Source organism: Morus notabilis, unplaced genomic scaffold, assembly GCF_000414095.1.
Source record: "Morus notabilis unplaced genomic scaffold, ASM41409v2 Scaffold568, whole genome shotgun sequence".
Classification (NCBI taxonomy): Eukaryota; Viridiplantae; Streptophyta; class Magnoliopsida; order Rosales; family Moraceae; genus Morus; species Morus notabilis.
In genome coordinates this window covers 249,324-262,934 of record NW_010368058.1, presented here as the reverse complement: position 1 = coordinate 262,934, position 13,611 = coordinate 249,324, and the positions used below count along the sequence as shown (strand labels likewise).

General features: G+C 35.9%; 2 protein-coding genes across 9 annotated transcripts in view; one reads left to right on the top strand and one right to left on the bottom strand.

The window, feature by feature from the left end:
- The first annotated feature begins 157 nt into the window (after positions 1–157).
- LOC21400706 lies at positions 158–5,122 on the top strand. Its single transcript, XM_024176387.1, has 8 exons — positions 158–402; positions 1,121–1,588; positions 1,716–1,887; positions 2,022–2,316; positions 3,133–3,205; positions 3,849–3,939; positions 4,218–4,297; positions 4,412–5,122. The coding sequence occupies exons 1-8, from the start codon at positions 334–336 to the stop codon at positions 4,730–4,732; spliced, it is 1,569 nt and encodes a 522-aa protein (XP_024032155.1). The 5' UTR covers positions 158–333; the 3' UTR covers positions 4,733–5,122.
- A 4,259-nt stretch (positions 5,123–9,381) lies between these two features.
- Positions 9,382–13,611, bottom strand: part of LOC21400705 (endoplasmic reticulum-Golgi intermediate compartment protein 3) — a 12,090-nt gene continuing 7,860 nt past the window's right edge. For 7 of the 8 annotated variants that reach the window (XM_024176375.1, XM_024176377.1, XM_024176376.1 and 4 more), the window contains 6 exons: positions 11,716–11,828; positions 11,536–11,619; positions 11,010–11,156; positions 10,345–10,453; positions 10,141–10,260; positions 9,382–9,695 (listed from right to left, as the gene is read on the bottom strand). In XM_024176375.1, the coding sequence (XP_024032143.1) occupies positions 9,622–9,695; positions 10,141–10,260; positions 10,345–10,453; positions 11,010–11,156; positions 11,536–11,619; positions 11,716–11,828 (647 nt within the window). In that variant the 3' untranslated portion in view covers positions 9,382–9,621. The remainder of the gene's footprint in view (positions 9,696–10,140; positions 10,261–10,344; positions 10,454–11,009; positions 11,157–11,535; positions 11,620–11,715; positions 11,829–13,611) is intronic. The other variant, XM_024176379.1, reaches the window with a different exon arrangement.

Here is a 13,611-nt window from a genome sequence, read left to right as displayed (position 1 = left end):
TAAAAAAAAAGAAATGGGAAAAAAAAGAAGCGAAGCCAGAACGAAAGGCGGGTAAAAATTATATAAAAATGAAAGGAATTAAAAGAAAAGAAAAGAAAAAAAACAGAACAAAACCTGATTTAATAATGGGTTGAGGCCCGAGCCCGACCATGCTTTGTTGTTTTCATCATTAGTGCAACTGAGCTTTCTAATCTCCAATCTTAAATTTCCACTATTATTCTAATTCTCTTCATACCTTTTTATGAGTGTAAGCTAAGCAAAAGCAACACTCAGGAGCTAGCTAACTAAACTCTCTTCAAAATTAGGGTTTATTTTTCTTAGTTTTGAATTTTGATGGAAAATTCGGGTGCCCAGCTTCAACCACTTGAAGAATCATCCGCGGATTCAACTCTCCAGTCGCAGGTGATTTTTATTTTGTTTTATTTACTTTTTTTGTGCTTTTTGTTATTATGTTTCGATGGAATTTTTAAAATTTTTGGCCGTTTAGACATCGATTTTGGATTTTTTAACGATTCATGAGGTTCTGTCGGATGCCGAGAATCTCGGAAAGGATTACAAATGTAAAGGGGAATGAGAAAAAAAAAAAGTTGTTGTTTTGAATTTTAATCAATTGATTTCCTTTATTTCCATTTCAATCCTGCTTAGAAAAACAAGGAATTTGCTATTGTTAATTTGAAAGAAGGATAGGTAGGAATCAGAATTCTGTTTAGTAAGATTGAAAGATGAACCCAATACAATTTTTCAATGGTGGCATAAATTTTCTTTTGGTAATGTTAATTTTATATTTACAACTTGAAGCTGAAAGTTTCTACTTTTTTTTTTGGTGTGCCTGTCCGGGGTATGAATGAAAGTATTTTTTAGTTTATTTGTACGGGCAGTTGCAGAAAGTGTAGAAATTAGAATTAATATTTGGCCAACTGTGACAATAAAAAATAGGATTTTTTTTTTTTAATTTTTTGTTGGTATATGTGAAAAAAGTGTTCATAATGTGTACTAACTTTTGAAACAATTTTTCATTTTTGTCCTTCTATTACACATAACTACATCATGAAACTAAATATACATTTTTGGATCCCATATTGAACTGTGGATTAATGAAAAGGTTTTGATTGTTTGATAGACATGTAATGAAGAGAGAAAATGTGAAGGAACCTTACTTGTTCAACAGTCAAGACGGCCTAATCTCTCTTCGTTGCAAATTCCTGTGAGATCTCTTGAAAACTCTTTGTCCGCTTTTACGAGGACTGACATCTCTTCTGTGCCAAGTCCTGCTTCCACTAGAGTGGGACTGCCCCCTAGGCCAAATTCAGCTAAGGTCAGGTCATCCATGAAAAATCTGTTTCCTCAAAGAAGCATTAAAGTGAAAAATCCATCCCAGGATGCTGAGAGGACCGTCCTCATTATACCGGATACACCCCAATCAGATGGTTCTCAAGAAAGGCCTACTACTTCAAGATCGTTCTCTCTTAATAAGGTTTTCTTCTCTTCATCAACCAAAATGACAAGTTCTTTACCAGTTACACCAATGGCAAATTCAGGCCCTGAATCAGTACAGGATAGACATCTGGAGAGTCAATCTGAGTTTTCTGTAAGTGACCTTTGTTTCAGAATACTAATGCCACTAATCTCATATACTCGTAAGTAGAGTTGTCTTAGAGTATTGGATATTAGATGCTTGTATCTTTTAGTGCACTTCATGGTATAATTTGTTGCAGACAATCGAAGTCAAGCATCATATGACCCGCTCATTATCAGTGCCAGTAAATGTTAAGACTAGAAGTTTAAGGCGAATGGATTCTGGAGGCATGATCCGTGTGATTTCAGCAACTCCGCGTCCTGCAACAGTTGATGGTGCCTCGCCAAATGATGCCCGCGCAACAGAAAGCGGTAATATCAATAATATTGTCTGAATGGAGTTTCAATCTAACATATCTGACACATATTTTGATGGCTTGGCTAATAATTAGAAGAGATGACTGAGTTTTACCCCTAAAGTTGGTGATTTGTTTTCTCACTTTCAGCTAGTGAAGATGCCGGTGAAGATATTCCCGAAGAAGAAGCAGTTTGCAGGATTTGTTTGGTTGAGCTTGGGGAAGGTGGTGACACCCTAAAAATGGAGTGCAGCTGCAAAGGAGAGCTGGCTCTTGCTCACCAAGAGTGTGCAGTGAAATGGTTTAGCATTAAAGGCAACAAGACCTGCGATGTCTGCAAGCAAGATGTCAAAAACCTGCCCGTGACATTGTTAAAAATACATAACGCTCAAACTCTAAGACGGCCTCCTGCAACACCACATCAGAGAGAAACTAATCGCTATAGGCAAGTCAATCATTTTATTGTTTTAAGTTTAAAGCTGAGATGTGCAGCTCCAATTTTTCAATGTAGAACGTTACATAGGAATGGACCTATAAAACAAAATGCTGTCTTCTTTTCTTTCCTTTTTTTCTTTTTTTTTTTTTTTTGAGGTGTTTATACCGAAGGAGTATTTTAGGAAGGGAAATCTGCAAAAGGTTTTAGTCTTAAGCATCTTTGTAAAACTGACTCAACAATTGAACTGAAAAATAAAGGAACAAAAATAAAAAAGCGAAACTGAATTTCCATTATATAGCTTTATATTGCTGTGTATATATAATAGTTGAGTAAAAGTTGTAGTTTTTTCTTTTCTTTTATCTGTGTTGTTAATTTTTCAGTTATGAACACACAGAACAATTTTTCTCAAGCTACATAGCAGCATGAGGCTTATTTAAGTCCCCAAAAGTTTAATTTCCTTTAGTTTTTAGCAAGAGAAAAGTAACAGTAACAATAGAAAATAATTATTGTGTTTTTCCTCCTCTCTTGTTTTAGTCTTTTATTTATTTTTATCAATAAAATTGTTTTTTCTTATGAAAAAAAAACATGTCCGCAGGCATGTTTTGTGGATGTTTTCAGCTCTCCACAAGAAGATAAAAGAGAAAATTTAATAATGCAATTGTTTGATAGATAATCTCATGAACCTTTTTTATGTATTTCACTTGTCCTTTGATTGCATAGATGTATGGTTCTTTATCACTTTCTTGCCTTTTGGGTAATGAAGTTTAAATCTGTACATGATATTTTTTTTGTCTTTTTTTTTTTTCCCTGTATCATGCTTGACAGGATTTGGCAGGATATTCCAGTACTTGTCATGGTCAGCATGCTTGCGTATTTCTGCTTTTTGGAGCAACTTCTGGTAAAATATCTTTGCTTGTTTGCAATAAACTCTGACCTTGTCACAATATGGCTAAATGTTACGGAGGTGTCTAGTTCAACCCATTAGTTGCAGGAATATTGTAATGCCATGACTCTCATACATTTCATAGTTGGTTTTCCTATCAGTTGATAGATATGTTCTCCGGTTAGTGTCATTATTCTTTCCATGAGCTAGTCTTACGTCAGAGTACAATTTTTCACATGGAGGAATAGTTTTTTGCCCTTTTTTTTTCTTTTTTGAGCTGCCCTTAGTCGCGACCTATCTGCTGCTCTATTATCTGTTGTGTACGCACTTTATCAGAGGTTTGTGTTTCAAGTAACTTGTCACATTAATGATTTCAATTTGAGCAGGTGTCTGGTTTTCCCAACAGTTGATATATATATTTTCTCCGGTATTGTCTCCGGTTAGTTGCTTAGTGTCATTAGTCTTTCCATGAGGCATGAGCTGATCTTACTTAAAAGTACGTTTTTTTCACACGGAGTAATAGTTCATTTGCAAATTTTTTGTTGAGCTGCCCTTAGTCGTGACCTATTTATTGCTCTATTATATATGTTGCGTACGCATTTTATCAGGGCTTCGTGTTTCAAGTAACTTGTCACATTCATGACTTCAATTTGAGCAGGTGTCTGATCTGGGTCCTCGAGCACTTGCTATTTCTTTACCGTTCTCTTGTGTTTTGGGTATCCTTTCGTCCATGATTGCTTCCACAATGGGTGAGTTCTATTACCTTCTTTTTTTTTTCCGTTGGTGCTTCATAATGTCACGTTTCATATACAAAATATTCTAATAATAAATAACTGAATAAATAAAGTTATCTAATAGATGAAGAGATTTCAACTGTGGGATGGAAAGGGATCTCCCAAGTTTGACACTATCAACAAAATAATAATAATAATGATGATGATGATGACAACGAAGATGATGATGATGATGATGATAATAAACATTTTGGCTTTGCCCCTATCCACTGACAAACATTTAATGATGGCAGTGAGTAGGAGTTACATATGGGCTTATGCTTCTTTCCAGTTTGCCATCGTCATTCTGTTTGCTCACATTTTTTACACCATTGTAAGAAAATCAGTTTCCGTCTTGTGACTTTTTAGCCCTGTATTTCATAACTCTCCCTTAATAGAGAGGAGGGCTTACTTGGGGTCATCTTCTCATGTTCTTAAAATCTTGCAGCTTAACGTAAACCCAATTCTTTCGGTCCTCCTTTCCTCATTCACCGGCTTTGGGATTGCAATCAGCACAAATACTCTTCTGGTCGAGTACCTTAGATGGAGAACCAACAGGCAGCTTCAATCTACTCGCCAACAAATTGAAATCGCACTGCAGCAACAGCAACAAATTCATCACCAGCAGCAGCAACAACATCAAGAGCAATATCAACACCATCACCTGCAACCATTGTCAGAAAACCCGCAGCAGCAACAGCAACAATTTGAAAATCCAAACCCAGGGCCTACTCATAGTTCCAGGCAGCAAGTTATTCTGACGACATAGTCGATAAAGATATAAATAACGAGTTGGGTTTAATTGAAAGGTTCTTAACGGAGTAAAACGGCTTACAGGTTTCCCATGGTTTTCAACATTTTTGGAATTTTCGTTAGAAGTTTGGCCAGAAGGTTTTAATACCACTTGAGGTTTGAATATTGTTGTGATTTTTTTAACGTTGGGAAAAGACCCACTTCACAAGCTCTCGAGTTCATCAGGTTTGAGCCTATTGAGGTTTTTGTTACAACTATCATTGTGTTTTTTTAGGGCTGGGGAGTGTGAGGTTTGTGGTTTTGTGTTGTCTGATTGTAAATGTACATTATGTATCTTCAAACACATTGTAAAATATAGTAGTCACAAATTCTTTGTTCCAGAATCCCTAAAAAAAGTTAGGGTGATTCGGGGAAATGGTTATGATTTTGAAAAATTTTGTCAAATTTTTTTGCGCTGAAATAAAACCGATCGTTCTTTTTATTTTTCTTTTTTGGGTAAAAATCATATTTACTAGTTAAGTTAATTGGATATCTCATAAACATTAAATGCTGACTAAATTAATTGGTAAGTATACGATTTACAGAGTAAATTAAAGAACTAGCCCCTAAAATAGAGACCTAAACTCATGGCCAACAGCCATTCACTTCAATGTTGTTTCTCTCGTTTCCTCTTTCTTCTTCCTTTCTATTTCCCACTCTCCCCTATAAATCTGACCATTTTCTTCACCGTCATTAGATCTGGTTATTCCCTTTTCTCGAGTAGGTGATAGAACATCAATTTATTACAATTTCTATTAAAAAAAAAAACCAATTGGCATTCATCCCCTTGATTTTCTGCTCACATGGCACTTTGCCCCAGCAAATTATTAGGAGCTACTAAGGATCTTACATTATTTGTTTATTGCAACTTTTTCTCAATATTATTATATTGAGGCATTATAGACCTTATATTATTGTTTATTGGTACTTTGTCCCTGATTCAGAAGTTTATCAAATTATAGTTATATCTCATTTAATTGCTAAAATTAAAAATTTTAAAGATCAAATTGTGTCGTATTCATGGACCAATTGAGTCATTATTCTAGTTGTTATTTGAATATTTTAGCTATACTATGGTTGATTTTCAATAACGGTGTCGTATTATTTGGAAAAACATTGCATGACACATTAAAAAAAAGTAACGACATATTATCCTGTACGTTTCACGTATCTTGCATTGCACGGTACTTAAACGCATGCATAAAAATGGCAATAATATTTGTATTTCACTTCACTTTTTATTCTTTAGTACTTGAGTAATTTCTTTCGGGGAACGTCAAAAGCGCAACCTACAACTCCACAAGATCTCTAGCATATATCTTCAAACAAACAAAATCTAGATCAACATTTTTTTTTTAACTATCGTATTCACCAAGTCTTGCCTTCAGCATCTCCTATCGATCCAAATGACTGTAAAGAAGAAGAGAGATTAATATATATATATATATATAAGCCACGTCAGTTTGAATTTTCAGTAATGGCAACATCTGTTCAAAGTGGTACGTTCTCTAACCATAAAAAATCCTGCCTACACATTCAAGACTTTTTTGCCTATAAATTTCATGACAGTTTCTGAAATTTTTAGACGTGAGTACTTTTTAACGGTAGCAAAATAACTTTACGACACACCACTAAATAATTTTCAGTGTCATTTTTATAAAGTTGGTTTATATTTTTAATTCTTTTTGTAAAATTAAAGTTGTATCCACGCTTTATAGAAAAATTATAATTGTGTTCCCGTTTAATTAATAGTTATCTCTTACTTTTTTGTAGTGCCCCATTAAAAAGTGAAACATTTTTTGATTTCGTTGTCGAGAATACTTACAATAAGTGTATTGAACCTGATACACCCTAAGGCCGTGTTTGAAATTGATCTCATTTTTATTTTTTTTTTATATTTTTTGAGAAATAAAAAATGAAAACGTTTTCAAAACGGTGTCTGGCGCAATAAAAACAAAAAACATAAATGAAAACGATTTTTTGGTTTAGTGTAAAATGAGAGAGAAATAAAAAATAACTTATAATCATTTTTCATTTTTTATTTTCGTTTTCTCCTCTCTCGAGCAGAGAGAGATAGACATTAATAGATTTTTTTATACTAAAAATAATCTCTTAAAAAAACTACTAAACGCATTTTTAAAAATAATTTATATATGATATTAAAAACGTTTTCATTTTCATTTTCATATAAAAAATAAAATTATTTTAAAATGAGTTCTAAACCCGTCATAACTATTCTGATGTTAGGAGGATATGCTATTACGCAGAAAGCATCTCGAGAAAGATTGATAGTTGAAGTACACTTTGGGCAGTAATCAACGATTTGGACACTAATTAATTTGTCGCTGCCTGCAAGGTTGAGGAGCAAAGTTTGTGGCGCACAATGCATTCAACCGAATAATAAGCTCTACCAGTCTTTGCCATGGCTCCATAAGGCTTTGCTTGCCGCAGCAATCCAGACACCACGGTTGTCATAGCCGAAGCAAGCACATGCTAATTTTATATTAATTTTTGTTTGTGATCATGATATATACATAACGAAAAGGGAAAAAAAAAAAAAAAAGAAAGTTACAATGTGAATATTCAAATTAATTAATTTAGGAAAAATGATCATACTATCACCATCGATTTTTTTTAGTGAATTTTACGAAGGGATCCTCAGGTTTTGATAATTTCAAAATGATACCTATATAGTCATTTAAAATATATATCTTTAATTGATACTTAAAGCCATTTTTGGAGGTACATGAAATGTTCCATTTTTGGAGGTTCATGAAATGTTGTCTTCGCCCTTTTAACTATTTTAAATTAATCGGACTAAATTCATTTATGAAAGATTGTTAATATATATTTTTTTTTTTTTTCTAAGAATAAATTCATCAATTAATTAAAATTGTTAAAAGGAAAAAGTAGAAAATTCATATCCCAAAAATGGCCTCTGACCTTGGGACAGGAAGAAATGATAGATACCATTTTAATATTATTGGAACCTTACAAACCTTTGTAATATTGTAAGAAATAACAAGATATCAAACACTATCGGTAGAATAATTTCTTTTAATGAAGCTGTTAAAAGTCTCTTGATCTACTCAATAATATATGCGTTACAATTGATTTTGAGTACTTGATTAGGCATATAAAAAGAGTTCATCTCAATTATTATTTTTTTTCTTTTGAAATGAAATGACGTTCATCTCAATTACTGCTACAATACCGTTACCATAAAACAATTAAAACCGTTAGATTAGTGTAGAGCCGTTACATCGTTATCAGTGTGACATGAAACATTAAAAGTTAACGTGCCTTTATTATTTGTTCTCGTGTTATAAATTTTGTTGCTTTTATTTTCACCAAATTCACAATGAACACAACCAAAAACTTAACGAAATCACTGTTTTTATTTTCATGTCATAATTTCGTGATATTATTAATGTTACGTAACAAATAATAATGTTGCATAATAAATTAAACGTTATTTCCCATTGTGACTACGATAATGTTGTGATCAGTCTAAGCCTATAAAAAATTTATATGATATGTTTGCCTACAAAATATGATGTCAAACCCCGCGTGCAAAGTTATTAGAAAAAGTTCATAGAAAAAGTTGATGACGTGACGTGATAAAAATTCAATTTCGTTAGTTGTAATAAAATTTTTTGGTCAACTACCTAATTTATTATAATCATAAGATTAATATCTTATAACTAAAACAACAATACTCATTGATAAGTAAATATTGAAATAACCATTAAAACTGCACCTATATATATTTATATTTATACTGAGGAGAGGGATGAGAGGTATCGCTTTTTTGGCCAATCATATTGTGCACGTCAAAACTATGGCATACCTACAATCTCAAGATCTTGCTCCTCATCACGGTGGACATGGAGGTGGGAGTTGTGTGTGGATGAACACTTAACATTAGTGGTAGAGTCACACGGTTCCTCGATGATATATCCTTTATGGTCTTAGTGGCCAAATTATTGTCGATGATCTTTTCTGTATGGTTGAGAAATTTTATCTCTTTTTTATTTTTTATTTTGATGTAATATAGGCAGTGATGATTCTGCCATTTCAATGTTTATGTTTTCGTCGTCCCACTATTCTATGGTGGTAGTTAATCTATCCTGCTAGGTCAATGTTATGAGTGACCCTAGAACTCTAGGTCTTTTAGTCTCAATTAATTGGTTTTACCATCAACTGTAATGGTTTTATTAAACGAGCTGCTGTCGCGCTCAATTATTGATGTGTCAAGTGAGTTTTTTCCCATCAAAAGTCAACACTCGTGTTAGCCTTTGTGCCTCATTTAGTGGATCCAGTTTTTGTCTGTAATCAAATACCCTTATATTTGATGGTCATTTACGACTATTTTAAAGTAAAAGTATGTATGTATTGACGTAATTATTAAATGAAATTTCCTCATTAACCAAAAAAAAAAAAAAAAAAAAAAAAAAAAAAAAAAAAAACTCAAGGCCTTCTTTCTTGCCATAACTTAATATATGTTACTTTCATTCCTTCATATTCTAGATAATTTATAAAATTGACAAGCAAGAGCTTGTCAACCTAGATCAAAATGAATCAAAATTTAGGGGTCTACTAAGAATCCCATTAGGTATAATGCCATCAATCTACAACAAACTTCTACTTTAGCCCCCTTGTCAACCTATTGGAAACCCAAAAACACGATATAACAGAGATGGCAAAGCAGCTTTTAAGAATGATCGCCAAAATATAACAGAACTCTACTGTTGTGTTTTGACTCTTGTATCGACATTCTCTATCCCCCTTCACTTGCTAACTTGGTCTTCATTGGTTCCTTGGAGATGGAAATAAATCGATGATTATCCGAAAGAGTTGTCGAGTCTATCGCAATACACTTCTTGCATTTGGTTTAGTCACTGCCTCAAGAAGCCTATACATCCAACGATCTAACATTCCTGTTGACGCAAATAATAAAAGTAGACATATCACACAAAAAATTAGATAAAGAAACGGTAAAAAGCCTTCCTGTCTACACATGAAGTGAGCTTTGCACCACGTCGGTTTAATTAGACTATAATAAATTGAGCTGAACTTTAATAAGTTGATGAAAGTAACTCGTAAAATAAATAATTAAAGAAAAAACTTTCCATAGATTGTAGTTCCTCATGACGCCAAGTTATATAACCAATCTTTTATTAAATTACAGCTTTTCTTGAAGTTTCCGTACGTTTTTTAATACCAAAAACTAATATCCTATACGTATTTAGACGGAAAGATTGGATAAATAAATTCGCAAAATTCACACTTCTTCTATAATCTAGATTCCAGAGATGTCCTACTTTCCATCTCAACTACACTGGTTTAGGTAAAAATTTCAAGAGTTAAGTGTCACAAAGAAACCTGTCAAAGCAAAGGTTCCACCCAAAACTGCACAAAGCCGAGTAATGAAATGGAGAAAACTGCGCCGTTCTTCTTTGATGGTCACAGTAATAGGTGAGAGATCATACAAGAAGTATACAGCTGCAAATGAAATAACCAGAGCTGATAATTGGTGCCAAGAATCCATCAAAAGGACAAAGTCAAATCAGTATAAGATAAACCAACCTGGCCATGACCTATCAAAGTCTTTCATCGGTGAGAAATACTCCGTGACAGAGAATTGATTAGTTGGCAAAACCTCTTTCCAAATATACCTATATTCAGTTGGAACGATCTGCAAACGGAAAAGGGAAAAAAATTACATATCCTCAAGTAAATTGCAAAGCAATCGGATAATGTCATTCCTTTTTTTGGGGATTTAAAGATTTCAATGAAACACCCACTTTCTTTGCCCACAACATTGTCTATTGCTACAAGTAGGCAATTTATTACATCAAAATAAGATGTCAATCACATATTTTGAACAGAAAACAGAGACTCTATTCAAAGAAGCAAAAAGAAAATTAACTCACAGGACAAGGAGTACATAAAGAAATGACAGAAACAGAAAAATATGTTACCCAGAATATCAAACTCAGCTTTCAGCAACAAAGTTTGTACTAAGAAGAGGTTGTCGTATAGCCATCTAAAAAATCAACAAGTAATTTCATGCCTCAACTAAATTTGACACCAGAATGTAAACAGCATTACAACATACATGGTTAAAACCCTCACACTGCACACTCGCACTGAAAGAATTAAAACCCTCACACTGCACAATAGCGCAAAATACAGCATACATGGTTAAGACTAATCCAAAAACTTTTAGAAAGAAACCCCATAATTCAAACCTTTATATAATATTTGAATACTCCGCTCGTATCATGCAGAATCCTCTCTGTCCCATCAAGTGGGTTGTGAATTCCTGGATATTTTGGGCCAAAAGACAAATCATGAATTATATGACTGACATTCACATGCTTGGATCCTTCAAAAATCTGCATAGAGGGGAAAAAGATCGTTACATGTGAGACAGAAAACTACAACAGAACTTAAAAAATGATAGGGAAAAGAAGAGGAAATTTTGAACACCAAACACCTAAAATTTTGAACTCAAAAGTTCATGAACTAAGAGCCAACAAATATTTATTTTGCAATCCAGAATCTCCAAAACCACATGTACAAACAATCTATCCGATGACTAAAGATCCAGACGCACTAATGCACTCAAAGGTACCTAAGAATTGACATCAGGCACTCCTCTCAATCCTAGGCATCAGATGAAATCACTATATAATAGAATGCAAAAAATATGAAGAAATCATTTTATAACAACGAGGGGATATAAAAGGAGCAGGAGAAAGAAGAAGAACCAACCATTTGGGCGACAAAAATGTTTAATCCGTGAACTGAAATATGGAAGTTTCCAGCGACTCGCTGGACATCTAAAACCCCGTAAACCTGCAAGTTAAAGAAAAATTCAGGGTTCATTTAGCATGAATTAAAAGTTCACATAGAACTTTAACATAACATGAAAAGAGCTCCATGATGAAATACCCGGCATCCTTCTCCATTTGCCAATGCCTTCCTCACCCTTTTTATCATTTCTTCAGCAGCTTCATCAAACCCTCCTCCTAAATGACTTTCATGGTCAGGGTGCTCATGATGATCTTTATCACGCAAAAGTTAGCTATTAGATATTAGGATATTCCAGCAGTAAAACCGAAAAAAAAAGGAGGATCACGTAAAATAGCAAAGGCATTAGTGACTTGAATATTATTATTCAAAAAGATTTCAAAGTAGGAACAAATTTTCAAGCAGCATTCTTTCATTAGTCAACCAGACAGATATGAAGCAACAAGATTTATAACAAGTTTCATGAATCAGCTACTTATTCACTTTTGGGTTATATTGGTTGGGGGACAACAAGCGTATTGTCAATCATATTGTCAATCAAAATAACTAGAAACTGGAGTCTGTCTGTGTCAGACCCGTACTGAAAAACGTTTACACTAGGAGAGGTAAGGGTGACAAAAAGACTAGAGTTGGGGGCCAAGGAGTAATTTCAGGAAGTGGCTAGGCAGGTGACGTGGCAAAGGCAAGTAGGAATCAGGGTATTTGGGGGGTAGGAAAAGGTTAGGGCAGGGGAGTCTAATTCTGTTTTGTTGTCTCTGTGTTGTTTTCCACCGTCGGTGGCTAGGAGTTCCGGAGTACTCGAAATCTCCGAATTTATCTTTCAATTGACTATTGTAACGTGAGGCTGATTGAAATAAATAAAGATTCCTTGATTCCTCTCATTTTCTTGGCTGTGAAACCGTGTGTGTGAGTGTGTGCTGAGTTGTTTGGCTGAGAATTACCAGGTTCCTTACACACTGGTATTAGAGCTGTACAATCCATGGCGCCCAAACCGGCAGAGACGGAAAGGCTGGTCGCGGCAAAGAAGGGGCTGACGGTGGTGCAGCAAGTGGTGCAGTCCCTGACGTCCGAGCAAATCCGGGAGGAAATCGGTGGGTTGAGGGAGGAGATGAGAAATCAGATCGGCGGGGTCCACGAGGTACTACGCCGGCTAGAAGATCTCATGGTTCGCCGGCTAGCTCTGTCGGAGAACGCGCCGGAGCAAGGGGAAGTGGTCCAGCGTGACCGAAATGGCCCGAATCCAGGCGATTTGCGACGGGGAGGTCCGATTGTCGCCGACCCAATCGCAGACAAGGTCATGCCGCCACGGGGTGGAGGTCTGGAGGTCGGACGACGGCCGCGCGAGGCGGTGGGGGTGGTTGGACGAGGCCTGGACGAGAGAGGAAGGAGGCGTGGTCCTGTTGCTGCTGAATCTGGGCTGGGAGCACCATGCCGACCTAGTCAGGGAACCTCCAAGAGAAAGGGGTGGACGCCTAGACCAGGAACCCAGCCTCGATTGGGGACCCATGGGGGCAAGACGGGGTAACCACCTCGACCCAAGAGTAGCGGGGAATGGTGGCAGAGTTGGCGGGGTACCTGGCCGCCGAGTTGGGGAAGTTTGGGAGAACAAGGATGAACCTAGGCAGGCCAGGGGAGGACAACCGTGGGATTGGGAGCAGGGACAGCGGCTCGAGACGCCGGAAGGTCGGGGAAGAGGGGAAATACGTGGAAGGAGAGTGGAGATGCCGAGCTTTTCCGGTGAGGACCCTTATGGGTGGCTGTTCCGAGCTAAGCAATATTTCAATGTGTATGAGGTACAAGAACAGGATAAGGTGGCGGTGGCTTCCATGTGTATGGAAGGGCGAGCTTTGAACTGGTTCAGATGGACTGATTCTCAAGATCCGTTCGGCGAATGGTGGGACTTGAAGGCAGCGATTTTGAAGAGGTTTCGTAGAGCTAAGGAGGTCCAATGGAGAGACTTATGGCTTTGAGGCAGGTGGGGTCAATGGCGGACTACCTAGACTGTTTTGAGCTGCTGTCAGCACCGGGGTGGGGGAT